The sequence below is a fragment of the Taurulus bubalis genome, assembly GCF_910589615.1.
Source record: "Taurulus bubalis genome assembly, chromosome: 16".
NCBI lineage: Eukaryota > Metazoa > Chordata > Actinopteri > Perciformes > Cottidae > Taurulus > Taurulus bubalis.
In genome coordinates this window covers 14,317,996-14,345,650 of record NC_136604.1, presented here as the reverse complement: position 1 = coordinate 14,345,650, position 27,655 = coordinate 14,317,996, and the positions used below count along the sequence as shown (strand labels likewise).

Here is a 27,655-nt window from a genome sequence, read left to right as displayed (position 1 = left end):
GACTATAATAAGGGATGAGATGCGTCCTGTTAAGAAACATCACATGCTTTTACGAACAGCGGCCCCCAAATTAAATGATTAAACATCAGGACAAGCAGGCTGGAAGTATTGAGAGAGCTGGACGAGCAGAGAGAGGGACTAGCTATATCTGGCGGAGAACACATTATTACTATTAGATACATGTTTTAGGTGAAGTGGCTATTTTTTGACAACATATTTTGCCTGCTGAACAGTGGGAATGGGAGCCCTGCGATACCTTTTCCTCCTGGTTTGTGCCTGCTTCATTTGTCAAGCTGATGGACGCAAAAGTAAGTGTTGTTGCTTTAAAGTTAGCCGAACTGAAGTTATGATAGTATTTTGAACAATAAGTCGGACCGAGATCTGTTAGGCATATTCACTACAGACCCATCATGGTACAGTTACTGCATGTCCTATTTGCATTCAAATATTCCACTGAAATAACAGATATGATTTAATTATTTGGGCCTTTTCGTAAAAGTATCATGTTTTAGTAGTTATTAGGTGTAAAATAGGCGTTGGAAATTATAATAATAATAATCGTCTTAGAGAACGTTTCTGTTTGTGTACCTGTTCGGTCGTGAGTCCCATGAGCTTAATTAAGACGTGAACACGAGCAGACGGTCTCCGGTCAGGAGACTCTACAATATCTCGATACAAATCATGCTTATTTTAATTTATAAAGGCCTATAATTCACAATAATGTCCATCTGGTGTCACCTATGATTCCAATGGGAAAACCGAAGAATCAATCAATTCGAAAAGACATTTATATTACACATTATCAATGTGAAAATAGCAAAAGTAAAGCTGTTTTATTATTACCACCAAATGTGTAGTTTAAAATGTCGATGTTTTGCATAGATGTCAGATGTTCCCACAAGTATTTGGATTGTTTTCCTTTAATTAAATCACATAGATGGAATGTGTTGTTTCCATCATGCCATCCATTAAAACTGTCATCCACTCTCAAATCTAAATTAAGACAGGAGACGTGAAAAAAAATGGATTTAAAGAACAATAAAATTGACAAATACAATGCATTTGGTAAAATCAGTGATATTCCTTAAAGACAAGACCAGACATCATGATCATCTCCCTCCCTCACAGAACAATGGCATCTCCAGTGTTGAATTTTTAACTAAACTATTTCATTTTAAATTACCATCTAGAGAAAACCTAATCTCATGATAATTATTTGGTAGCCTCAAAGGGGTTTTAATATATTCATAGGTTTTCATTATTTTAAGTCAGGTGACACAGCTGAAATTAAAAGGAAGAGAAGTCTATCAATCAAAGCCAAAACTTATACCTGCCGACATGGAATAAAAAACGTTTTGGAGCTGCTCTTCAAGTTTGCAACATTTTGTGGAGAAAAAAATTCAAAGAAATATAAAGAAAAACTCTGATTGAGGAAAACTTTTCACTATAGACAATCCAAAGTTTTCCCCGAGTGATCCTCACAGCATTTTTGAAGGGACCTGGAATTCTATGTGATTTGCTCTCTCTCTCTCTCTCTCTCTCTCTCTCTCTCTCTCTCTCCCTCTCTCTCTCTCTTTCTCTCTCTCTCTCTCTCTAGCATATGGTGACATGTTCTCCCACAAGCATGTAATGCCAGGGAAGTCACCGTTTCCGATTCCACCAATTCCTGGCTGGGATCCAGACACCAACCCATGGGATGACTACCTCTACCCTCCACTAAACCCAAAGCCAAAAGAGCTCACGCACCACAAAGGTGAGTAAAGTCATCTTTGTCTTCTGGATTCTTTCTGTCATGTTTTGAATTTTTCACATGAAAGTACTTTTTTTTTCTGCAGGTAAACCCAAGGTTCATCTGACCAGCGACAGTCCGGCTCTCAATGGCTCTTGCATCTCCTTCACCGCGAAGCTGGAGTACCCTCCATGCCAGAAGGAAGATGCCAACGGGGACATTGTTTGGGATGAGCACTGCGAGGACGGTACGGAGCTCGAGGCCTCAGGTGCTGCCAAAAAGCAAGGCCAGGCCACGCCACCCAACACATTACATCATTGTCCAATCCAAAACACCACTGCATCACATGAGACAGCATTCATTTCATTTAAAACTCAACAAACAGATATTTTTTAAACTGCCTGCTACTGCTAGAAACAAGGATGGTGAGACTGAACAAAAACAATTAAGTTGCAGGATTTAAAACCCAAACAATGAGCTGAAAGAGCCTAAAAGATCCATAGAGAGGAGCTGCAAAGTGAGAGAACTATTGTTGAAATAAAAATATAAATTAAATGTTTTTGTTTTTAAATAACACAACCTTACTCTCTTCTCTCCTGAGCAGCCAATGGACAACTGCGTTCTGGCTACGTGTACAACTGGACTTCCTGGTTGGACGACTATGGCTTTGGAAAGTGTACAGACAAGAAAAAATGCAACGTGTTCCCCGATGGGAAGCCATTCCCTCAGAGCAACGACTGGAGCCGCAAGAGCTACGTTTACGTGTGGCACGCAATGGGTGAGACACGCAGGTTTTTCAGATTTGCACACACTTGCCCGTGCAACAAAACAAAAAAAGAGTAACTGTTTAACTCTCAATCCGTCTTCTCTGTTCGGCCCAGGCCAGTACTTTGAGACATGTGACGGTTCCTCCTCCAGTTTGACCATCAACACCACCAGCATCCCTCTGGGTGCAGAGGTCATAGAGGTCATGGTCTACAGGAAACGTGAGCGCAGGAAGTACAGCCCCCTCGCCACTGACAACACCATCTTCTACGTCACAGGTGGAGACAAACTCAAACATGCAGCTCATACAACTTTCAACATATTTCAGGCAAACAGACAGACATACAAACACAAGGAGAAACATTGAGAATGATTTGTTTGTCACTCCCCTTACACACTCTCTCTATTAGATAAGATCCCACTTGCAGTTAACATCTCCCAGAAGGCTGCGGTCAACCAGTCTGAGAATGTTTTCTTTCGTGGTGAGGACGTGGTTTTCCAAGTCCAGCTCCATGACCCCAGCGGCTACCTCAAAACCGCAACCGCCATCGACTACATCTGGGACTTCAGAGATGGCAACCAGCTGGTGACACACCGCGACGTGACCACACACACCTACAGCGCGCTGGGGATCATGAGCGTGAAGCTGGTGGTAGAGGCAGCGTTCCCTGTACCGTGTCCGCCCACCTCTGCCACCCCGACTCAGCGGAGCTCCACGTCATCACCCCCCACAGGTACTGGGCATAGACACTTAGATGTGACCCAAGGTGAAACATTGCAATGCTACTCCTAGTCAAATTGAATCAGGCCAAAAATTATTTAAAGCAAGTTAGTCTGTAGGCTCTTCATTCATTCACCTATTCATGTGGTCACACAGGAAATAAACATAGCATGCAACCCGACACTGTGCACAGCTGACATGTACACCAGTAATAATACTGTAATATACATAATAATGGACAGTAAAATAAATGGACAAGACTAATCCAGAAGCAACTTTCCCTGTAGAGTCCACTGAGGTGTTACCTCACAAAACTAGATGTGTCATAAATGTTTTCCTTTCTTACTCCAGAGGCTCATACCCCCCCACCTCCTACTCATGCTGGGACTGTCAAGATGGAGACAACCCAGGGTGAGCTCCAGAGCTAAAAGTGTATTTATTTATGTGTGTATAAGAGAGAAAGAGAGTGACTGAGGAAGTGTGTGTCTGAGCAGGAGCTCATTAAATAAAGACCCAATAACTTGAATATAAAATACTTGCATAACATACATTCACATTCTTGTCCAGTGAGTTTCTCTCTCTATATATATATCTTGTCCCTTGTTTCCTGTTTCAGTGCCACCCAGCACCCGCCAGCCCCTTCCCTAATCCTCCTCCTCCTCATCCTCTCCTACCTCAGTGACAACAGGCCCGCCCACCACGGAGCCCCTCTCCCCTACTGTTGCCAATGCGACCCCAGAGTCGAACCCCACAACCCTGGCCTCGCTCCGTAGCAGGAACCTCAACGGCAACGAGTGCTACCGCTACGCCTACGGGACCTTCATGGGAAACATCACCATTATTGGTAGGGGTTAGACTGCATCTTTAAAGTGTGAGTGTGTCTTTTAAGTTGTTGTGTATCACAGCGTATTTTATGATAATAACACCAGATAATGCCAAAGACAGACAATTTTGAATTAAACATGTAGTGGCTTTAAAATATAATTGGAAAAGGTTATATTGGATTATTATAATAATAGGATCCTTTTCCAAGGAAATTGTAGACCAGTTCACAATGTAACCTTCCATTCCAATGGCAATGCCATTGACATTGAAATATCTCAACTACTGTATGGATTTCCATGAAATCTTAAACAGCGATTTAGACCCAGATGATCCTCTAGTGACTCCTCTAGCGCCACCCTTTGGTCAAAATGTATATTTGTCCATTGTCTGATTGGTTTATGACCTAATAGCTGCAAAACAAATGAGATCATCATCAGTTGTGCTCTGCATTCATTGCTATTATCAAATATTAGTGTGCTAAAATGCTCAACTAAGATTATGAACATGGTTCAAAGGACCATGACGAAAGTGAAATGTAACTCTCATTCCTTCTTTTCATTGACATTTTAAACAAGTAGACATAGAGAGTAAACACGTGACTGTGTTGTCCAGCTCCACTGAACAGAACAGAGCTCCAGTCTCCCAGTCAGCAAATGGCCAGTCACTGGTAGTCATGTGAAACTGGCCGTTTGTGTCCTAAGTTTAATTCTGTCGTGATTTATGCACAAATGTAATCATTAAAAAAGACTATTTCATATTCACATGTTTATCTATTGGAAGGATTGTAGTTTTATATCAAAAGTGTTACTCATTTTGATATGTATCGATTCATGGAGTCAAACACACACACACACGCACACACACACACACACACACTCCACTAAAAGACATTGAGCTTCGACATTTTGATGTTACGAGAAGATGATCAAAAACCAACTGCGTGAATATGTCCGAATATCTTCCGCAGAGCCCAAGCACGAACTGACCGGCCAGTCAAACAGTCGCATTGTGGATGTGTCGGCTGCCAGAGTGACCAACACTGACATCAGCTTCCTGGTGAAATGTCTGGGCGAGTAAGTATATATTTATTGCATTATTGAATTTAAATTCATGTTTGACAGTCCAAGTTTATATTAATGTTTCTCTTGACTGCTCGTAGGTGAAATCCAAAACAGTGTCATGAAGTGAGCCTTTTCTTTCAGTTGTTGCAAATAAAATGTGTTTTAAACATGTATTTAGCTCATGAAAATAAATTAAACAGAATTAAATGACTTGCAGTTACATTGGACTTAAGTGATGTCCAGATTCAAATTATATTGTAGTGATAGAAAATCCCTACTTGGATTTTCTATCACTACAATACATCACTTATATCACAATATATCACAATATATCACTTCAAGATGTTACATATTCTATATAACAGATGTTAGTCATTTGGCGCTATGGTGAAATTATTCGTAAATGAAAAAGGTTTTAAAAAACAAATGGATTAGGGGTTTTGTTCCAACCTTCATCTTTCCATCCCCTCATCCTCAGCATCCCCACGTCAGCCTGTACCATTGTGTCAGACCTCACCTGTACTCAGGTGAGCAGCATTGTGTGCGATGACGTGCCACCTTCGTCAGAGTGTGTAGTGTATCTCAGGCGAACTTTTCTGGAGCCTGGCACCTACTGCATCAACATCACCCTGGAAAACTCCCAGAGCCTGACCCTGACCAGCACCACTGTCACCATCAACAAGTCCCAGGATACACCTGGTCGGTTACACAAATACATTTATTTTGATATCCTATAGCAGCTTTGTAGAAGGTGGACAGACTGATGTTATCCGTCTCACTGCTGTTCTGTCCCTGTAGTGTCCGTGAATTCACACACTGCAGAGGTGGTGCTGTCTTCGACCGCTGTGCTGGTGGCTGTCTTTGCATTTGTTGCCTATCTGGTCTGCAAGTAGGTCTTCCTGTACAACTGACGAATCTTAAAGTGTGTCCTTACACAACATGTCTAAGCACCATTTCTTTCCGTGCCCTCTCCCATCCCTTATTTCACTCCTCCCCCTTTCCAAGGCGTTACAAGGTGTACCGTCCCATTCGTAGGTCCCTATTGGAGGACACCAGCGGCCATGCTGGGGTCAGAGGGCGTGTGGTCCGTTTGAGGGAGGCACTCTTCCCCTCCAGCGAGGAGAGCCATCACCTGCTGACAGAGAGACGCCCTGTGTAGGCTATAAAGCTGAACCAAAGTTTACTGATCTCTTTGTTCTGCCTGGTCATTGGATGAGGTAGTTGCTAGGAGATGAATTAGGCTCAAGTCATGGCTGATTTGTTATCTAAAGAACTGCTTTATTGCAAAGTGTGTGATATTAATCAACAGTTTTGGATGAAGTCCGTGAGGTGGTTCTCCAATATATACTCGTGACATTGCATGCTTTTCCTCAGTTGAATTAATTGATATTTGAACACAAAAAAATGTTTATACAAAAGAAATTCCCTGAAAACTTGACTAGAGGACTAATAAAGGTTTTGAACCACCTACTCATCTTTGAGACATTTCTCATGAATTACCAACCTTGCTTTAGTAAAACCACAAATGACCCACAGATTTAATGTTTGGTTTACCAGTCACTTCAATGATTTGAAGTTGAGGTTAAAGCTGCAAAACATTATGGATGGTGGTCAAACGGCTTTTTTTCCCCCCTTTTATATGGACATTTTCTTAGTCTCACATTTAAAATGCAGGTGTCATTTTAGGGTCAGATTGATCCTTTGCATGGCACATACTTGGTATATTATTCCTTTAAAGTGCAAATATGTTGCTTGTTTTGCATACTAATAAATCATTTAATACATATGTTTTTTAAGTATCTCAAATAGTATGATACAAGCGATTATGTGGTATGGCTTTTCATAAGTAATCATTTATTGTACAGCATAGCACCCATCCACAATGTGAATCCAGGTACTTTTAACAAGAACATAAAGACACCATTAAAGCTTCACAAGAGAATTTCTCTGTAGCAATTTCTGGTTCCATCGTTGGTTCAAGAACAGTAGTCACGATTTGTTTCATAAAGAATCATTGTAATCCAGTAGATTTATTGCAATATAGATCATAAACCACAATATAAAGTGTGTCAGTCAGCTTTTTTTAAAAGAAGAGGGGGGAAAACGCCACAATTTAATTATTTTTTTATTCAGAGGCATTTGACAAGTGGAGCTGTGTGTGATGGGGAGGTGAAGGGGCATAAGCATGGTTGCAGAGAGGGGGTGAAGGGAATATCATGCTGAAATTAGATCACTTTTCCAAAAAAACTCAGAGACCCAGTCCCTCATATCCGTCTCATACCAAGATGTTCCACAGCGAAGAAATGCTAACAGAAGAAAATAGCTACTGAATCAGCGAATGTGTAGCATCTGTCAAAGACAAAAAAAGACAGGACTTTTATCTATTGTCTTTCAAAAACAAAAAAGGCAGGCCCTTTTTTTTTTCTTTTTTAAACTGTATTTTCTCATTTTAACTATTGAATGCAAAATCAAACGCGTGATTTGACCTTTTTCACAAAAAAAAACCCAAGCAAAAGTTCAAATACATGTAAGCCACACCACCAAAAATAGAAAGCAGAAAGAAATAACCATCGGTTGAAGATTTCAATTGAGCCAAAAAGAGTACATATAAACACTGGCAAAAGGAAATATTTTGATCACTTTCGATTATTCTCAATTCTAAAGAGTACACATGATTTTAGTTTAAGATTCCATTCATATCTGGGGAAGCATGGGGAGCCATAAAGGAGGGGGACTAAAGTCTAACAAATAGAAGAATGCCTCTACTTCAAATACGCGTCTAAAGAGGTAGATCAAAACAAACTGCGGAGGAGGGGAAAGGGCAGGAGAGGGTGGTTTGGCAGGAAGGAAGCGGGGAATTGGGGAGGTATCTGGGATATTAAGTATCACTTGTGCCCCCTCAGTTAAGCGCAGAGTTAGGATGACACGCCCATGTAGAAAGAAATGTTCGGGGGACTGAGGTATCAGTGCGCGCTGGCGCTCAGTGGGGGCAGGGTGGGGCGCCTCAACAACCTCCACCCCCTCAGCTGAGGTAGACGGCGTTCTACTGTGGAAGCATGGATACACTCGAGTTTTACCACAATCAACATATTTACATTCGGCATGAAGAGACAAATGAAATAAATTGTATATTTATGTTTTGGATTCCTTTCCTCTTTTCTTACACCCCCCTCCCTCCATCCCCAAGTCAGGGTTCATTCAGTATTTTGTGTGCCTTTCCTGGCTTGTTTCCCTGTTTGAACAACAAATTGGAACATCAAGTTACATTTTGTGGGTTACAGAGAATGTCTGGTTTAAATCATTTTAATAGCAAAAAAAAAAGAAAGTTATGCGTCCATCAGTGTGACTCCCCCTACCCTCACCATGCAGTGAACGACGTTTACATTGACTTAAAGGCCTGGCTACTAGGGCCACTTCGAACTGACAAAGCTTGCTCTATGAAAATAAACCTAGTCGGGCTTGGACCTTGCTAAGACACCATCGTCAAGAAGGTGGCAGATGGCCTGGAACAGAACAGACAAGAAAAAAGACGCTCTGCTGACTGAAGGGCCGCTAGAGAGGAGACCATTACGGTCCACACTGCACTGCCCTGATCACGGCCCTCTTAGGAAGGCAAAAATGTTTGTTTTTTGACAAATTAAAGTACCATTACCAATAACAATCCCAAAAATTAAATGGCATTGCTGTAATTCTGTACGGTTGGCATTATTTGCATGTCTTTGATGTTTTGTACTTATTTTTCAGAAGATGGTGGACCCTCAGGGGAAAAACTGAGGCGATTTTCTCTCGATACTCCTGTCAGCCGCCAGCTGAGGGGGCGCCAACTCTTGCTCCGGGGCTTCTATGTACAAATAGACTTTATGTACAGGGTCATCTCAAGTCACACATAAACAATGCCACCTAAAGCTCCCGAGTTGAAGGCAAGGTCAGTTGGCAGCTGACCAAATTTTAAATTTTCTTAAAAAAATAAAAATGTTCAAAGACTATCATCAGCTTTATAAAGTATACAAAATACCACAAAAGCAAAATAAAAAAAGAAAGGAACATTTTTTTTCATATATATAATCATTTTTCTTTTTTCTCTTCTGAGGTACTAGATCCTGAGGTAGTTAAGTAAAATGCATATTAAATTGGTTTTCCTGGGCAGCAGCAGTTCGGCACCGTTTCCCTAAGTGTCAGTCATGGCGCTGCCCTCACCTCTAAATATATATTCATCTATGTATATAGGTCTATCTATAAAATGCATCCAAATTTATAAAATGCCACTATCATTACAAGGGCAGGACGCCCAATATAATGCACCCTTTCAGGGGTCCCGTCCTGAAACAAGAATCTTTCCCCCAAACATGGCCCATCCAATCTGAGCCAACCCTCCCCCAAAATAAACCTCTTTTGGTCCAACCAGGACCTTGATAGCAATGCCTTTTCTTTTCCACAGAAAAATCATGAGAAAGCTTCATCAACAAACACTAAAAGAAAAGAAAAAATAAAGAAAAATCTGAAGTCAACCAAAACATCCTGTCAGGTTTGAAGTACCACACCAATGAGGCAATAGGAGGGGGGTCCTTATTTCTTCTTTGTGATTCTAGTGTAAAAAGGAGGACCAAAAAACAAACAAAACAAAAAAAATTCAACACACCCATGGGGGAGGAGAGCGGTGTGTACACGTGAGGGCAGGTGACGTTGTTGGGAGCCCTCAGAAGTACTTTCTCACAGAGATGCAGAGAGGTGAGGTGGGTGGAGGTTTAAAGACGTAGGGTCTCTTTCTAGCCACACTTGAAAGTTAATCAAGTAAGACGAGGGGTGGATGTTTGGTTGGGTTCTGATAACCTTTGACCCCCCCCCTGCCCGAGATGACCATTACGACCATTACAACCCCTTGTCTCCCTCCTCTCCCCCCGGACTCTGCTGCATCTGTCCATCTGTCGAGTCTTCTGGTCGATTCAGTCACCATTCCTCCAGGGCCGCTGGAGCTTTACTTCCTGCGGGGCTGAGGAGGTTGGGCTCCAGATGTGGGTTTAGGCTGCTGCTGCCTCTTCACCTGGGCGAGGATCTCCTGGATCTTTCTCTGAGCCAGCTAGATGACATGAGAACATGTTAGGCTCAGATCACAGCAAAGAGAAGTCAAATAAAGAGGTCTGATCATGACATCTTCAAGCGATGTCTTATGGTCAATACATAGTCTTTTCAGCATGTACAGGATAACAGCTGACTGTGGGCTGAGTTTACCCCAAAGTAGCTTACTCCATGACCTTTATACAAAATTGTGATATGCCTATGGAGAATCAGATTATACATCTTTAATGCTTTTCAAAAAGCCCACCTGGCATGCAAAGAAGTGTCCACTGATCTTGACTATAACCTGGTCATTCTCATCAGGCGTCTGGTCCCTGGGCACCACCACCTCTGCACAGGTTAGGTTCTGCAGCTCGTTTACCTGCAGCCACAATAGAAAGATGATAGAATAATTACAGCCTAATAGTAAAGAACTGGATAGTTAACACCAATATGTAACAATGTGTTTTTCATTTCGTAAGAACAAACTTCTAGTGCCAAGTTAGGAGCCCTTTTTACCGTTTTTCCACCTTTCCCAATGACTCGTCCAGCAGCAAAGGAAGGAACCTTGATGTGAGCCTCCAGCTTTACCTCTTCCTTAGGTCCAAAGAAATTCTCTTCCTTCAGCTTGCCAAAGATGCGACATTGAGCCTGCAGACGAACAGGTTAAAATGTTGATTACTCATAGTCCACTTGATAAATGGGACTTTATCCAGAAAAAAAAAAAAGTCCAAGAACTGCTAAACAACTGCTACCATCAAGTGGCTTCCTTCTTTTATTTCTATAACGGTGTTTTGTGTGTTCATATCGCTAAAGAGTTACAGCACCTTAAACTGAGCCTCTGGCGGTCCAGCGATGGTGACCCTCCTCTGTGGTGTGGGACCCATTTCTTCTGCAGGGGCAATCTGAAGCAGGGCAGACAGTATTAAATAAACAATCACACAACCAGCCACCGATCAGTCGAGGCAGGGGCAACACGTAGACAGCCAGCATTGACACTATCGTTGAGATTTCAAACTTCACTTCCTGTCCGTCACTCACCTTGATTGAGGCTCCGGCAAAGTGTGACAGCTGTTTGATGTGTTGACCCTGTTTTCCAATGATGGCGCCAACCGCAAGAGCAGGGATGAAGAGGTGAACCGTCTCCGACTCTGGGTGTCCCTGCTGTGGGTAAACAAGTAAGCGCTACTGTGACCAGGAGTTCTCGTAGACAGTAACTGCAGACCATTTGCGTCAGCCACCTATGCACTAAGTGCAGACAGTGGATCAAGCAAAAGCTGTTCAATTCTTTAAGCCACATTAGAGCTCATGCCCCACGGTCATTACATTTAGTAGGAATTTCTTACTATTGGGATCTTATTCCTGAAAGAGAGCACATTGTATGTTTCAACCACAGAGTTTTTAAATCCATTTTAGCTCTCAAAACATAACAGAATTAATTTGCAATTTATTTTTTTTATATACATGAAGTATCATATGCCACAGACAATACTAGTAATTCCATCTGAAAAAGGTCCAGGTTTAAAGTGGCATTTGGATATGGAGCCCATGTTTCATTAGAGAAGACTGCATTTATAAATACCTTGCAAAATGTTTCAGCATACAACTTGTGTTTTAGTGTGCGTGATCGACTTGAGCTCTGGAAGGGGAGGTCGTTTGGGTAGTCCGAAATGGACAACAAGCACTGATGATTTTGGATCACGCCCAATATTCCAATCAATATGTCAGATGAGGGAACACTAATAACTTGCTTTGGCAGCCTCCAAATATGGAGAAGGGCTTTTAGTGCTGAGAAACATTCCCATTGCTAAAAAAAATATTCTAAAGCAACATTTTTTTGCAGAAATAACACTGTAAACCATCTGGTGATTTTAAGTATGACTAGTAGCCACACTAATGTTGCCCTCCAGGATTTAAGTTTTCACATGCAAAGATTAGGTCCTTCCTATAAAAAATTGGTCAAAGATTAAGGGGCAACTGGAGAAGAATTTTGCCCCCCTAATCCCGCAGCAAGCCGTGCAAAGCACTTTGGAACGGGTGATTTACAGCAAGGGGCTGGAGGACTGCACTAAACGAAAAAAGACACATGAAGCCAAGTTGCTAAAGACTAATGTTTTTAAAATTAGTCTTAGTTTTCACGACTCTGACCCAAGAGATGCAGAAAATCGTTAAAAATGGAAAACGCAGCCCGTCCTGGGTTCCAAAGGGTAGCGTTTGGGGCAGACCACTCTATTGTATGCGACAAGGAGACTGCCACTTACCCCAAATGATGAGAATCCACCGTGGGCTCCTGGAGGTGGCATACAGGACATGGAGGGACCCATGCCTGGTGATCCACTGGGGGGGAAAATACCCAAAGTGTTCACATTCAGGCCTGGAATCAGGTGGGCCTGGATCTGGAGTGAAATGAGAACATTTCCATTAACACATTACAGGTTGTGCCAACACAACGAATCCATTATTTTTGTATTATTCTTTAAACATAAGTGAGGACTTCAGATGACTAAAAAAATAAAGATTTAAGAAAATAACAAAATCAAGCTGCATTGGCTTGATTTGGGCAGCCATGTTTGTTTGTTTGTTATTATTATTCCATGTTCTTGATCCATTTTCTGTTGAAAATCTTACATTTTTTATGTCCATCTTATAAACAGCATGTGTTATAAGCTTTATTTTCCCCAGGTGCAGTACTGCCAACTCCAGATCACTGTTGTGCATGTTTCACACCATTTACTGATTTCCGTCCTCAAATTGATTTTTCTTTCTGTGGTCTGTTTTTATGTACTACATGTGCATTTACTGAATGACTAATCATCTACTGGAGCAGACCTTCTACTCAACTTTAGAAGCAATTCGTAAATGGCAGTTTTCCATTTAAAAACAATAAACACAAACATTTGAATAATTATAATTTTCCTTGTTGTATAAAAATGCTTACATGCATAGCATCAACGTCACTCAGAAACGATTCCCTCATCTTCTTCATTAGCTCCTCCTCGGCTCTTGCACATTCCTCGATGGTGCCCTTCACTGTGATGGTCCGCTCTGGGTTGTACACAGTCAAGTCCTGGAGACTGAACAGAAAAATGGAAGGATTGAGTGACACAAGAACAATTGTGTCAGACTATAAATTCTGACAGCATGACATGCATCTTTGTGTTGTAGTATATGCTTTGGAAACTGTCACTTTTATGGATGGGACTCATCAAACCGCCTTACGCTGAGATTGTGATCCTGGTCCCCGTGTTCACCTCGATTTTCTTCAGGTTGCGCCCATCCTTTCCAATTATCCTTCCTACAAAATTGTTGTGGGCAAGTATCTTCAGTGGGATCTCTTCAGTGCTGCACAAGACAGATGGGTTGTTAGTTAAATGCTCCTACAACATTCAGATCGGACATTTCCTACAAATGTCTCTTATCTGCAGTATTTTACGTACGTTTCTTTCACATTCTACACACAAGCTGTGCAACCTGCAATCGATCTATTGACATCTGCCAATTATGTCACAGACAGCTGTGCATCACCCCACACTACCATTTCAAAACATGCATAACAATTATTTGCCCGTTTTAACACATGGAAAAATGACGTCATTTTAAAAAGCGTTTTGGAATTTTAATAAACAAAGACAATTGCATAACTGGAAAGGGTGGGTCAAGTGTGGAACAACACTCCTTCTGGTCTTTCACCAGTTTATAGGTGAGGCATAAAATATTAAGAAGCAGGTTGAACTAAGACATATTCTTCCTCTCATTTTGTTTGGGCGCAAACTCACAACTTTGTGTCGAGGGCTTCCTTCTGCATGATCTCCATGATTGTTGTACAAGCGTTCGAACAACCTTCAGGGGTGGAGTGAATCGTGATGGGCTTTTCTGCTGCACCTGCATTTTCTTTCCTATGGATGTCAATCCTGGAGTAACGGAAAGGTACATTTAAATAACAAGGCGAGACAAAGCATTAGACAGGAAGGAATTAAGACGATATAAAAGAAATGCTGGTAATACCAAAAAAAAAAAAAATTACAAAAGAAATCCAAATTGGTTTAAAATAGATTCAAATCAACTTTAACAGAATCAGTTAACCATTCTTCTGGTCAAAGGACTCCAGCAGTTATGTTTCATGACTACAGCAAGACCGGCCAGGTTTGTGGTATTTAATGTTCGCAATTGAAGGTGCGCACTTATTTCTTAAAATCGTCCTTCTTTGAGTCCAAAAACAATTACTTTGGAGAACATGTTGGCACCTCTGAAGATAAAACCAATTAAATAATCACTGCACTAACTCAGGGCTTGTATAGCACCACAGTCACCTGTTGAGATAGTCATCAAATCTGTGTGCCGGCTGGAATATGATAAAATATCTTTCTAAAAGAAAAATAACTATACAATCTGCACTAGATGAAAAGAAGAGGCCCAAGAATGGAGCCTTGGGGAACTCCTGGTCATTTTTGTTTTAATGCTCAATGACTGATCGACACAAAATAGTCTCCGTCCTTCAAATAGGCAGAGTACTAAACTGGTTATAATCCTGAGAGTCCTAAGCGATTTTACAGCCCATTTAGTAATACGTTGTAGACTTGAGCGTTGACTCGAGCGTGTTGAATGCAGCAATTGGATCCAATACTAAGACTGAAACTTTTCCACTATATGTGTTTAAGTAGCTGTCATTGAAGACTGGGAGGTTAGATATGGACCTCTAATTTTTCATTAGCGAGTAGTCTAGATTTTTTTTATTTTATAAATAGTGGCTTAATAACTGCAGTTTCACAGCCTGTGGGTAATGGCCTGAGTAGAGAAGTATTGACTAGTTGCAGATGATCTGATGCCATGCAGTGAAAAACATTTGAGGAAAGGCAGCAGGTGGAGGATTTCAAACACTGGACAATTTTAGTAACAAATACAATAAATGATTTTAAACATTTGTAAAGTGTCTTATGAAAAGCGCTATATAAATCAAATGTATTATTATCACTACTACTATTTCGCCATAGTGTTTTTTTCTTCGTGGGAGAAAAGGTCCTACTTTAATCCTGGAAGTCAACGGGTACAGAAATAGTAAAGGACACAGCTCACCGGTTCAGTATAATTCCTAACCTCTGTGTACGTACTTTGAGTGGGTCTGTTTGGTGATGTTGCGGATGGTGGCACCTTCCTTGCCGATAATTGCCCCTACAAACTGCGTGGGAACCACTATGCGCAGAGGGAGGTCTGATGGTTTGGCCCGGCCGCCCTGACTTGGAGAGCAGGAGCGAGAGCTTCCACGGGCGACATAGCCTCTCCTGCCCCCTGCTGAAGGACCCTCTGCCGCAGCCGTCTCATCTGGGATAAACGACACTTTCAAGGTAAAGTTCTCCATCTTAGATCCATTCAGCTTTTCCATTGCCCTGGGGAGCATACAGAGATGTTAGTCTAGAAAACTCTGGCTAGCAACTGCACAGGTATGATTGAACAACACATGAAAGCGTTGACGTTAAATCATGGAGTGAAATACTCTGAATGACCAAACACATGTCTGGAATCGACCTAGCGTCAGGTTGGATTTCTTTCCCATTTCCTTATCAATGGAGAATCCAAGCAGTAGGGCCCAAGATTGAGGGGCTTAAGTCTAAATTGAAACGATTCATGTATCAAATGATTGGCACAAAGGACATGAGTTAGGAGGTCCTTACAAGCCCTACATACTGAAGGGCATTGGCAAAACATCACTTTACGTGAGCTACAATAAATTCCCTCTCCAGATAGCATTGACACTTCATACAAGCCTGCCTCCTCAGCCTCAAGGATTTGTAGTGAATAATCAATTATGCCTGAGAATCCAACAACCACTCGTGCAGAGAACAACATTGTAGTGTGATTCATGTACACCAGGGGGCACCAGATGGCTAATTGAACCCCCCCCCCCTCAACCCCCCACTCTCTCCAGCACATACACGCCCAGTCATCATTGCGTGTCAAATAAAACTCGACTGGATTTTTTTTTTTCAGGTGCACTGTAAGAACAGTGACTAGGAGGTTGGTGTAATTTCCAACAGACAATGCAAGCCAATTAAAAAAAAAAAAAAAAAAAAAAAAAAGAGGCAGTTCAAGACAGATGAGCTGGAGGTTGATGATGGGAATACACTGCATGTACGTGTACTCACAGCTTGGCATGCTCCTTGGCGCCATATCGAACATTGACTACTGCAGTTGGTGTGTCAGTGTTTACTGTGGGAGAACACAGCAGAGTCAATCGACAGATTCAATGGCACCGAATCCACTTACCAACATGGGCTACTTTTACATGGTTACAGCAACAAAAGTATTTACTTCAGAAATTGCAATGATAAAAATGATCCTTAAAACAAGTATTTGCAATTGTAATAAAGCACGTCACAAATCAATTCTGAAAGCAGTATAAAAAGGCGAGTTGAGGCAAGGTGGTGGAATTACAATTTAAGCAAAATAAAGAAGTTGGTTTCTACCTTGTTCACAGCTCTCTACAGGACCATACTGAGCAAGCATACCATCCAAAACCTGGGAGAAAGAAAAGCCATGATTACTCAGGAGCCCTTGAAGGCCTTTGACCAGAACTTGTTCGTGAGCAGAGGCTCATTTGTAGGAAACAGCCCAGCTCACGACCAGGGCACAGTCCATTAATTCTGAAGCCCAGAGTTCAATGTTGGGTTACGTGGATACATTTGCTACCTTCTTGTAAAAGCCTGTCCATCTCAAATTATGACTCTCTCCTCTGTAACTTGCATGGTGCTCCAGGTGCCGAGTGACTTTTACAATTTTTTTTTAAAAAGTACCCATTATTAATTGTAAAACAACCCTTTCTAAAAAATAAATAATAATAAAACACATTACATGTTAAGATTCAAAAGCAGCCCGCTAGTCACACAATATACATAGATTTGTTTAACCATGTCAAACAAAAAAAGGATGACTTTACTTTTGGCAAAAGTATTAAAATATATTTATTTTTTTCCAGAAAATAAAATTTAAAGAGTGGTGAATGCCAAAATAATTTGCTTGATTAAAAATGCATTTAAAAAGAAAGCCACAACAAGCTGGCCACCTGCCCAAAACCAGACACCACGGGATTTCAATTCATAGATATGATCAAATGTGGGCGAGAGGGGGAGTGAGGGTTCTAAGCTAAGCTAAGACATCCGACCATGCTCAGTCAAACCCAAGGCCACACCCCCAAGAGCTCAACCCCACTTTCTAGCCAACAAGAACGGGTCCCTGCTCCCCCACTCCGCCAACCCACCAACCATGCAACATCCCGCCTCCCTGCCATCTCTGCTCCCCGTCATTGGCTGCTCCTGCGCCGATACGAGCCCCGAGTGGCTGGCCGCTGGCTGGATACCATGGCTGACCGTCTACCGCACAGCCAATGGGAATCCAGGCCATTCAGGAAAGGGTGGGGTGCATTCCAGCAGGAAGCAATGGCTGGGGGAGGGGTACGAGTTCATGCTACACATTCTGTGAATCGGTGCACATGGAAGAGGAAACAGTCCAGGCCCACCCACTACAGCTTGTGAACATACCACTATGCTCAATACTATTCGCTCGCAATAGGCCACACACACACACACGCATTGTCTTATCTACCTGATAAGATACATACAAGGCCTTTGCAGCAAAAGATCCCATTCTACTATGTTACTCTATTATTCCAACCCCTCCCCCGAGATGGGGGGAGAACCCTCCATGTCACCTTTTGAGAAAGCAACCAGCTCGCCCGCTTGCTTCATACTAGGAACATGGGTGGATCTGGAGCTGCAGTTGAGGGACATGCGTAGGCAAAGCGAGCCCACCATTACAAAACACTGAGCCTGTCCGCAGCCATTTGATCACACCGAGTGAATAAGGCTGAAATCTGAAGCCATGTGTTAACTTTACTATTGAGAATTTTGTTAAAATCTTTCAATATTCTAAATTAGCCTTCCATAGTCTTTATAGAGCAGAACATTTTAACTAAACAAAGCTACAGGCACACACTACCAGAGCAAAACCTCTGCAGAGGGAAGAGCGGAGAAGAAAAAAAGGTCACGTAAAGCTGTGTTATTGCCACATGAGATTCCACATGGAGGTCAACAATGAGATCTTGAGTTTGACATATTTTAGAAAAATAAATAAGCTACAGTGAAATTTGTCATACAACTTTGAAATGTTTTGAAACATAAGTCCAGAGAAATGTACGTGCCCAGCACACGTACAGAGTCGTGTGTAATCAGAGTAGAATGGGTAGCCGACACTGAATACCAAAGTTTTAAATTAAATGTTTATCACATGCAACGCACAGACACTCGACTGTTGCTCAACACTCACTCAGTGGTAACATTCACATCTAAAAAAAACACTGTATTATAACTTTCACCATTGTATGCACACAATTAATGAAACTTGAAGCTCATATAGCAACAAAAAGACTGACAAACTAACACAATTCTGTTTTCACTCAAATAAAAAGTGAAAACCAACCAGGACAGAAATCTTAAGACCTTTACTGCTTCAACGCCCTTTAAATCCTCTGTAGAAGCCTGACATGAGAACATCCAATGAACTCATCGAAGTTATGTTTATGCAGCCGATGACAGTTTTGTGTGATCAAGTCAGACATGTTTTTCTAGTGAATTTGTCACAGACAATATGTGGGTGTATTTTAGCCTAAAAATGCAAGGGCCACTTCCAAGCTTAATCCGAGATAAAGACAAATTGTGTGCAGTTGCCCGTGTTGGAATAGTTTCACTACAAATTGTGAATTTATATTTTTTCCTTTATGCGTGACCTCTGTCAAAGTTGTTTGTATACAAATGTGCTAGCAGACAACACAATGGGCATATTTAAAACACTTTTCTGATGTATTGTACAAGTACTTTTGTAGAGTTTATATTTCGTCATATTTTAGTTAACAATGTCAAGAATATACAGTAATTTGAGGTGATTGAGTCTGTAATCATTAATTTGACCATAAAATTGGAATATATACTTGGACACCATAAACTATATCCTTAAATTAGGATACAGTTTAATCTTTACAGAATAAACACTTTAAAAAGCTTCAGATATTTAGTGTAGGGCTGCCCCCTTGATTAGTCAACTAATCAGTCACTTAGTTCCCAGGAAAAATAAGATTTCTTCAGTCAATTAGTAATGCTGTGCTTTTTTTTAAATGCTGAACGACTTTTTCTAAAGTGGTGCTCTTGTGCAAAACTCAGTTTTAGTGAACTAAGAATTTATTTAGTTGCCGACAGCCCTGTGTTTCTTGCATCGTCAGTGATTGCAAGCATTGTAGAGGTGCAGATTGTATCTTCTCCACTCTATACATGTTAAGAAAACACTAAAATATGTGCCTCTTTAAAAAATGTAAATTACTTAATTTCCAGACTCATTTAGAAAAATTAAGCACACAAACAAAACTACCTCAAATTGAGGTAGAGCTCCTAAATAATGAATATAAATAACCCATAAACAATACGAGGATCATGGCTTGGGTTGGCCAGGGGGCCATGTCAAACCTCTTGACATGAAAGTTCACTTTAAAAATAATACATGGTGTAGAAAGACATTCCCTTTCAAACTAGCCCATGTGATCAGTGTTGAAAACACTGATCGAACAATTCATTAATGTTCACCATTTTAAGTTCATATCCTGTGTAGCCCAATAGTCAATTCAAAACAGCAGCAAGCTTTTTCTAAATGCTTTAAAAAACATGTTCAGTAGGTAGGATGCTACTAAGATCATGTAAGTGCTTAATGTTTCCTTGCATGCCTAACCCAGCCAAACCACATTGAAACCTCACTCATTAAATTCTTCCAATGTTTTTGTTTAGCAAATTGTGACCACCCATCATGTCTTTCTGTGCAGCTAAATTATACAAACAACTTTTTCCCACCGATTTCTAATTTTATTTGCAATACTTTCTGTTCTACCGATCACAGTTCCACCCTCTGGTCAGTGCGTTACACTGGCTTGAGCTTGTGGCCTTGTTCAAACGGATCATGAAGCGCATGCTCAATTGAAACCCAAAAGGGAGGCAAGGTGACTCCAGAGGCCACTAAATGAGCCCACTTGGGCTGTACGATGGAACCCCGCCCTGGAAGCAGTTAGCAGACTGTTAGCACTCACCTCCCACTGCATGTGAGGCGGGATGTTCCTGATCTGCAGCTTACATTTCCTGGAGAGAGAACAAGGAAGGACAGAGGTGTATGGGGGGAGGGTAAAGGAATAGGGAGAGAAAATAAATTGATGGGGGAAGATGGGAGAGAAGAGGGAAGAGAGGCAGTTAGTTGCTGACAATACCAAGAGGACAATGACACAAAAAGTTAATTAAAAAAATATTTCTTCATTCCCTTCCCCATCTAGTGAGAGAAAGACCAGGGTGGAGAAGCTGCAGATGTAACTTCTGCTTTAATTCTATTCACAACCCAGCAGGTGCACCGAGACACCGAGAGGAAAACGTGGGAGGAAGTGATGGAGAAAAAGCGGGCAAAGGGGTGATTTGGAATCACCACTGGGTGGCCTAAAATGAGTTGTGGGCGCTCAAAATTAAAATTGCCCCAAAACGCACCATGCCCCTTATCCCAGATCACCAATTGTGTCACAGAGGGTGCGAAGAACGAGATGGGGAAGAGGAGGAGGATTGTGAAGCAGCATCAAGAGGTGCGCAGAGGGGGCTGGGGGGATTGGAAAGGTGAGGATGCATCTGAATGTCTTGTATACACAGTTTGAGTCAAGCGTGTGCCCTGTGGCATTGCATAATGAGGATTCAACCACTGTCAGGTTCAAGTCCACTCTTTTCAACTAATAGACACTTATCCAGGAGCATCCAGCTGTTGTATCAAAAAGGAGGGAGTGGCGCTGCAGGTGCCAAACGGAAACCAAAGGGAATCATCGCTAGCTGCGTCACACTAAATGGAGAGAGTCACAATTGTGTGCTTCTTCATAGAGTGCGTTCATACAGCAGAAGCAAGTGGAGACTCGCAGTCACAATGGTGCTGCTGTGCGCCGTCACCAGAAAAAACAAAGACTGAAATCCCCAATTCATCCTTTTAGCTTGAAGGTCCCCAAATATTGTTGTATGTTGTGTACAGCAGCATGGGTGCACTGGCTATGAGTGGAGGTCACGCAGAAAATGATCAATGAGTCAGAGTTTCGCAAGTGTCCGCATGCATGTGGACGTTGTATAAAAATATGGAGAAAAGTGCAGGCCACTCCAAAGTTCACCGCCTGTTGATACGCACAGATCTACGGGAACAAAATGTACATATGGCTGGGAGCAGAAGCATGAATGTGCTCACACAATGTGGAATCACAATCCCTGACCCCAACCCCATCTCCTAATACATGCGCAGCTAATTAAAGTTATACTGTGTTTACACATAATATCCCATCTTCTGTGTAAAACCTTTAAGGTATAGAGTGAGACCACACATAGCTTGTTCTTTTCTTCAAGCTCCACTGAGCTGTTAAAAGGCGTCTAAATGGAGCTCAAGCACTTGTACAAACGGCTCCACTGCTAGTGGTTGCTTCCTAATCGGCTGTGTAGAAGAGAACACCTTATAACATTAACTCACTTTATGTATCAAATTTAAGAAACAGTTTTTTTTTTTTTAAGTAAGCTCATTTGTGCAGTAAAACGTGCTGCACATGTGCAACAAGGGCCTCGGTAGTTTAAATTCCTTATCTTAGGGGCTACCACCATGATCAAGCTAACACCGCTCTACTACACATTTAATTTGGAGAAATTAGGAAACTTTCATTCTTAATGGGAAAAATTGTAAATAAAATTCCCAAATAACTTTCAAGAGGAATTCCAGCCCTTTCCGGCCCACGGTGCCATTCCTGGCTGATCCGGCCCCCTCTCCCCACACATTCTGTATGCTCTGCATTGCGGTGGGAACGCCATGCGAAATGTGCAAATGAACCAAGCACTTCCAGTCGGATTAACCTATAGCTCCACACACAGAAGAAGTCAGCCAGGGTATTGGGTGGGGTGGGGGTTGGTATACATTCCCTAGTCCAAGCCTTTGATTTGGGGAGGGGGGAGGTGTGTGTGTGTGAGTGGGGTGTGGTGTGGTGTTTGGGGGTGGATGAGTGTGTGGGGGGGAATGGGGGTGGGGGGGGTCTAGCACTGTTTCAGGCAAGAGTAACAAGGGCCCTCTCTGCCCTGTGGGGGTGGGGCCCTGTTTCCATGGACACGGACAAGTCCACTGACAGGAACATGTAGAGCAGGGTTAAAAGTGGGAGGGAAGGAGGGAGTGCCTGGGGTTGGCTCGTCATGTGATGGCCTGGAGGAGGCCGGGCTCCTTATTTACTTTTTTTTTTTAATAAATAAAGAGACCATATTCTAAATGTTTGCCCGCTTCAGTCGCCGCCCAGCTGAGACCTACGGGCCTGCACTGTGGACAATATACACAAGTGGATGGATAGACATGCAGCGTCCATTAAAACATGAGGTTTTACAATTCAAGCACATTGAGACTTCACGGCACCCACCTCCATTTCTTAATCATATACACCGCCACTGACTGTCAACACCATCAGGGACGGTGTGGACACACGATACCTGCTCATCCACCGCCGTCCACTGTTCAGTATGCAGAGGTTCTGAATGACTAAACTCTACAGTCTAGTTTTTGCTGCCATGACCAGCCTTCTGTGCACACATAAAGCAACTTTAACATTTACGTTTGATAGATTGGAATTCTCCTCAGAATTACAATGAGTTGAATATCAGTAAGAAATTACTCAACTTCTGCAAACATTACACATTTGTGTCTACATCCAAGCTATACATTTTAAGGAGGTAGTAAAATTGCAGTGTCATTCAGATTCCTTCCCAGCAGGATGGAGTTAAGGATCCTTTGCTCGTAGTCTGGTAAAACAAGGGGCTACATTCATAATTCTCTGGCACCCTAATTCTTCGGCCCAAATCCCGGTTTTTGCAGGTGGGGGCCCCAGTGACCCCGTGACCCAGAATTATTGTAATAAAAGACAGAGGACATTTCTAACCACACTGATACCATCTCTACACCAATGTCTTTATTGATTTAGTGTTTTTTATTTATTTTTATGATTGGTTAAAAAAAAAATAATAATAATATATATATAAAAAATAAATAAATAAATAAATAGGCAAAAGCACCGAAACATTACACCACTTACTTAAACCAAATGTTACACTATTCGTGTAATCCTAAAGCACCTATGAACAAAGTATGTTTAAAGCTGGGTTCCCTCTCGCTCTCAGACACACACACACACACGCACACACACACACACACACACACTTTGGGTCACCCCTCCTACAGGCTACAGCCATGCCATTTGATTTTCCTCTGCACATGTTCACATTGGGATGGCCAAGCTACATTTATTTTTTGTTTAATTTATCCAATAAGAGGAGCATAATCTGACTATGGGTGTGACATCAGAGTGTACACAATAATGACACTACTGCAACTCAGTTTGTTTTACATTTAAGGAATACTTAATATATTTGGAGTGAAATATATATAAAAAAAAAAATAAAAAAAAACTCAATTAGTATCTATTGGCAAAAATAAACAGGGCCCAGTAGCATCAACAAGCAATCATATACATTTTTGTAAAAAGCTGGGTCAAAAGTGAAAATATATTTCACAATTGTCCATTTCAAGGACATTTGTCAATTGTGTAAAAATATAGCCGTTTTAACTGAAATGTAAATACACCTGTAAGATTCTGATTAACGCTCGGTTTCCTATCGCACTATTCACATGCATTCTCAGAAAAAAAGATGGCCAACAACGAGTGAGTGTCATATTTAAATGCCAGATAAAAAATAGAGGCAAACGTTTCAGAAGCTGGCAGTGAAATGTAAACGTCCATAAGATATCTGAAAAATGCAATAACTAAATACTACCACCAATACAATGCATCTGTGGACATTTTTCATTTCTTTTACTGTTATTGAACGCAAAAGACATTTTACAGCAACATCTAATGTAACTATACATTTTTAGTGGGCTTTTGGCCACATCCAAAACAAATTCAGAGGAATCCACATCTGGACGTTTGATTACATGATTTATTTTGCCCAACGTGAATCACCATGCTACACTTGCATGTCATCCTTCATATTTCCATCTTCATGACTACCAAACTGTAGCCATCCCTCCTTGATCCGTCTGCTGGAGCACTTCCCCTTGCCGAGGGGTTCAAAGGTTAAACCACGGTGATTGGCCGAGCCCCCAGTTGATATTTGCAGGTTGGAATGCAAAGAGGGGCCTCAGTGTGCAAGTGTGTGTGTGTGTGTGTGTGTGCGTGCAGCCTATACTCAGAATACTGTTCCCATTGACTACTGCCATGTCCCCTGTTGTAAAGGGAGGACACGTTTTACTTTTTTGAAGTGTGGCTAAAACGCGACTCTGTTGCTGCCATAGCCGCCACAGCAAGCTGCACTAAAAGACAAGAGGAACCTCGCCATTTTTCTTCTTCATCAGGACAATTTGGAGGAACGTCTCAAGATGTGACGGCACACTTCCTCATGTAGCTCACGTGTTTGTTTTTTTAAGACTGCATTTTAGACGAACAGCTTGGCAAGCTGCCAGGGGAAGCTTGCGATACGTCCAGGTGGAAAATACATTTCACGTAAAGGAGTCACAAATTCCCTGCTTGATCCCTTCTCCAGCTCTACGCCCGGTCTATAATTTATGTCACGTATAATCGCAGAAAAGCCTTTCACGTTTCATCTCGTATTTCGGCTTTCATATGCAGTTGGCGTAAAACAGAAGATCACTTAAGCATACTTTTATTTAAAAAAAAAAAAAAAAGAGGCTAAACCATGCATATTACGTGTAATTCTTATTAGAAATCATTACACCAATTACCAAGCCAGAGACATTTTAATTCAATTCAAGAAGGATTAATTATGACCGAATTGCGTCACCACCCAAAAATACACACAATGCCCAAAAGCTCAGTATTACGTACAAGTTACAAATTATTTAAGGTAAAATGGCGTCATTCAAAGAAAAAACGACCGTGTGGCCACGGGGGTCTAACTGTGAAACTATAAGGTTTTCCGTGATTTGGGCCCCAAAACCGCCCATTCCACTCGCGTTTGGGAATCCATCTCATGCAACAGCAGCACAATGTGCAAGAGGAGGGCGGAAGCGCAGGGCAGGCAGGGAGAGTGACGGGCAGATCCTTCTCAAATGGACGACTCCACAAGGCCTGCACGCCTCACAGCCAGCCTGCACTAGTTTCAACCAGCACACTCGGGATTTTACGAATCGCCCTGAAGTTGGAGATCAATTAATATACTGTATGTTTACAAGAAACACAAGTGTGTGGGCGAGCGAGAGAAAAAAATACAGCCATTTGCTGGGTAAACGTAAATGCATTAGGGTTTTAGGAGCAGCAGCCTACAGTCATGGCGAGAGGAGGGAGTAGGCTCCAACACCATACGCCCCTTTCATTTGACCCCCAGAGCACGAAGAAGAAGGAAAAGACTCCTTATTTAACTAAAATGTAAAATGCGGAATTAACGGTCATTTCTAGCAAATATCACTTGGTAAATGTTAAAAGCATTTTGAAGAGAATGGGCGGAGGAATAAAAAAAAAGAAATGTAGCTCCCACTAGTTGAACCAAGAAGCACTGGACTATTTAAAATAAAAACCTCAACCTACCTTTGAAGTTTAGGGACCGAGTGCTCCACTTCGAGAACTTTCCCATGAAGTTCAACTTTACCTATTAAAAAAACAAAAACAAAAAAAACAGAACCATTAGAGTCTTTAAATCATTTGACCTCAACAGGCCTCCTTTCCAGCCATTTAGGCTCAGTGTTTACTACTTATTTTGTAGCAGAGGCCTAAAATCTTAACAGGCGTATACGTACACATAGCAACGTCCTGAATATTTACAGATTATTATGATACTAAACATTGCTGAAAGTGTGCGAACACAATACCTATAATTATAGAAGCACATTTTTACGTGTCCCGTTAGGAGCACGCCTAGCTTTGATTTAATAACAAATCAGGAGACGGGGTGGATAATATACAAAAGCAAATGTACGTGTGGCTCAGTTAGTTGGCCTACATTTGAGCAACACAATTAAACCACCTGGTGGGTCAGCATGGGCGAAATGGTCTCACAATATAGGGAGTTGTGGCCACTGGAGAAGGCCTATGGTTTCAAGGGAGTAAGCTGAAATTGAAGCTGGTAAAAGCAGCAACACACTACGGTCTCTGCTTCTAATGTTGCCAAAGTGGGCTGTGTGATAAAGCCCACAATAAGGTCCACTTCTCGGCGTCCACGGCGCGCTGCCCTGAACGGCACATATCGGGGAAAGCCTTGGTATTTCTCATCCTCATGATTGTGTTTACTCGACCATTTTATCAAGCTACACTCAGGGAAATTACAAAAGCAGAAAGCCATATTTGCGTGAGCCCACTGTGTCAAAAGGCCATGTAAAGGTTGTGTGAGAGAAAGAAACGCTTGGTTACACCCCCCCATACACACACACACACACACACACACACTACAGAGTAAAGTAAAGCCAATCTTCACACAATTGCAGCAGTTCGTGCGTCTTTCCAAAATGCCACTTTTGGCCAACATTTTCCTCACCTGAAAGAACATCGATGGCCTTCATTGCAGCTTTCTCGTCCGGGCAATCCACAAACGCATAGCCAGTTTTGAGAAGAAACGGAGCACTGTGCGGAATGCTCCACTCCTCAAAAATAGCTGCTAAGTCGTCCTCGCACACCTCAGAGCTCACGTTGCCAATGTATAGCTTATTCATGCTCGCACTCATGCTCGTATTCATGTTCGTACTCATGCTCGTATTCATGTTCGCCGCCGAAAAAGGGACAGTCTTCACGCTGAGGGAGAGTTCGTCGTTTTGCGCTCACGGGCGTGCAGCGTGTGGAGTAGCCGGAGTCGCCTTTACTACTACGGAGCGGCTGTGGCGTGCTTCCCCCCGGTCGTTGGAGCCACAGATAGATTTAAACTGGCAGACTCGCAGTGCGTTCGCTCTCCCTCGCCCGTCTGTCTCTATCGCGCAATAAATAAATGCTCAATTATTAATCTCGTGTCTCCAAACGATGGCGGGCTGGGTAAAATAGGAGGAGAAACTACTTTGTGTCTTCCTCCAAACCCCTTTGGCAAAGAGACAGAGAATGTCACACACACGGTAAGGCTGGCGCCCGCCTCTAAGTCTCGAGCCTAGAAGAAGAAGAACGAAGAAGAAGGAGAACAGGGTGCAAAAAAAAAAAAACTCCGCTATTCCGGCTTTTTTTTTTTTGAATGAGCCACGTGTTCAAACTACAAATCAGCCCACACGTGAGGAATCCCAATTGCTCAATTAAGTGTTTTGGGATTGGGGAAAATTGCACGGGAATCTGGGGTGGGGACAGCAGAGGGGAGTGGATAAAAAAAGGAGGGGAAGAGTGGATTGGTGTTGGGAAAAACCTGGCGAGCTATGTGCGTAAAGGGATTCCGTGAGAACCCAGTGTATCTT

The 27,655-nt window shown here is 42.0% G+C and overlaps 2 protein-coding genes across 2 annotated transcripts; one reads left to right on the top strand and one right to left on the bottom strand.

Moving 5' to 3' along the window:
- Positions 1–238: 238 nt before the first annotated feature.
- gpnmb (glycoprotein (transmembrane) nmb) lies at positions 239–6,551 on the top strand (the record flags this gene model as incomplete). Its single annotated transcript, XM_079231789.1, is given in 13 exon segments — positions 239–308; positions 1,598–1,753; positions 1,836–1,997; positions 2,334–2,507; positions 2,611–2,772; positions 2,905–3,228; positions 3,567–3,626; positions 3,832–3,860; positions 3,864–4,059; positions 5,008–5,113; positions 5,580–5,800; positions 5,900–5,990; positions 6,107–6,551. Coding segments are annotated over 13 exon segments (1,905 nt in total). The 3' UTR covers positions 6,261–6,551.
- A 3,525-nt stretch (positions 6,552–10,076) lies between these two features.
- Positions 10,077–26,938, bottom strand: igf2bp3 (insulin-like growth factor 2 mRNA binding protein 3; the record flags this gene model as incomplete). The annotated part of the gene is made up of 15 exons (XM_079231791.1): positions 10,077–10,178; positions 10,425–10,538; positions 10,676–10,807; positions 10,984–11,061; positions 11,198–11,320; positions 12,418–12,552; positions 13,095–13,230; positions 13,376–13,498; positions 13,933–14,067; positions 15,265–15,540; positions 16,297–16,360; positions 16,618–16,669; positions 20,274–20,322; positions 25,821–25,881; positions 26,764–26,938. The coding sequence occupies 15 exons, from the start codon at positions 26,936–26,938 to the stop codon at positions 10,077–10,079; spliced, it is 1,755 nt and encodes a 584-aa protein (XP_079087917.1).
- Positions 26,939–27,655: the final 717 nt, after the last annotated feature.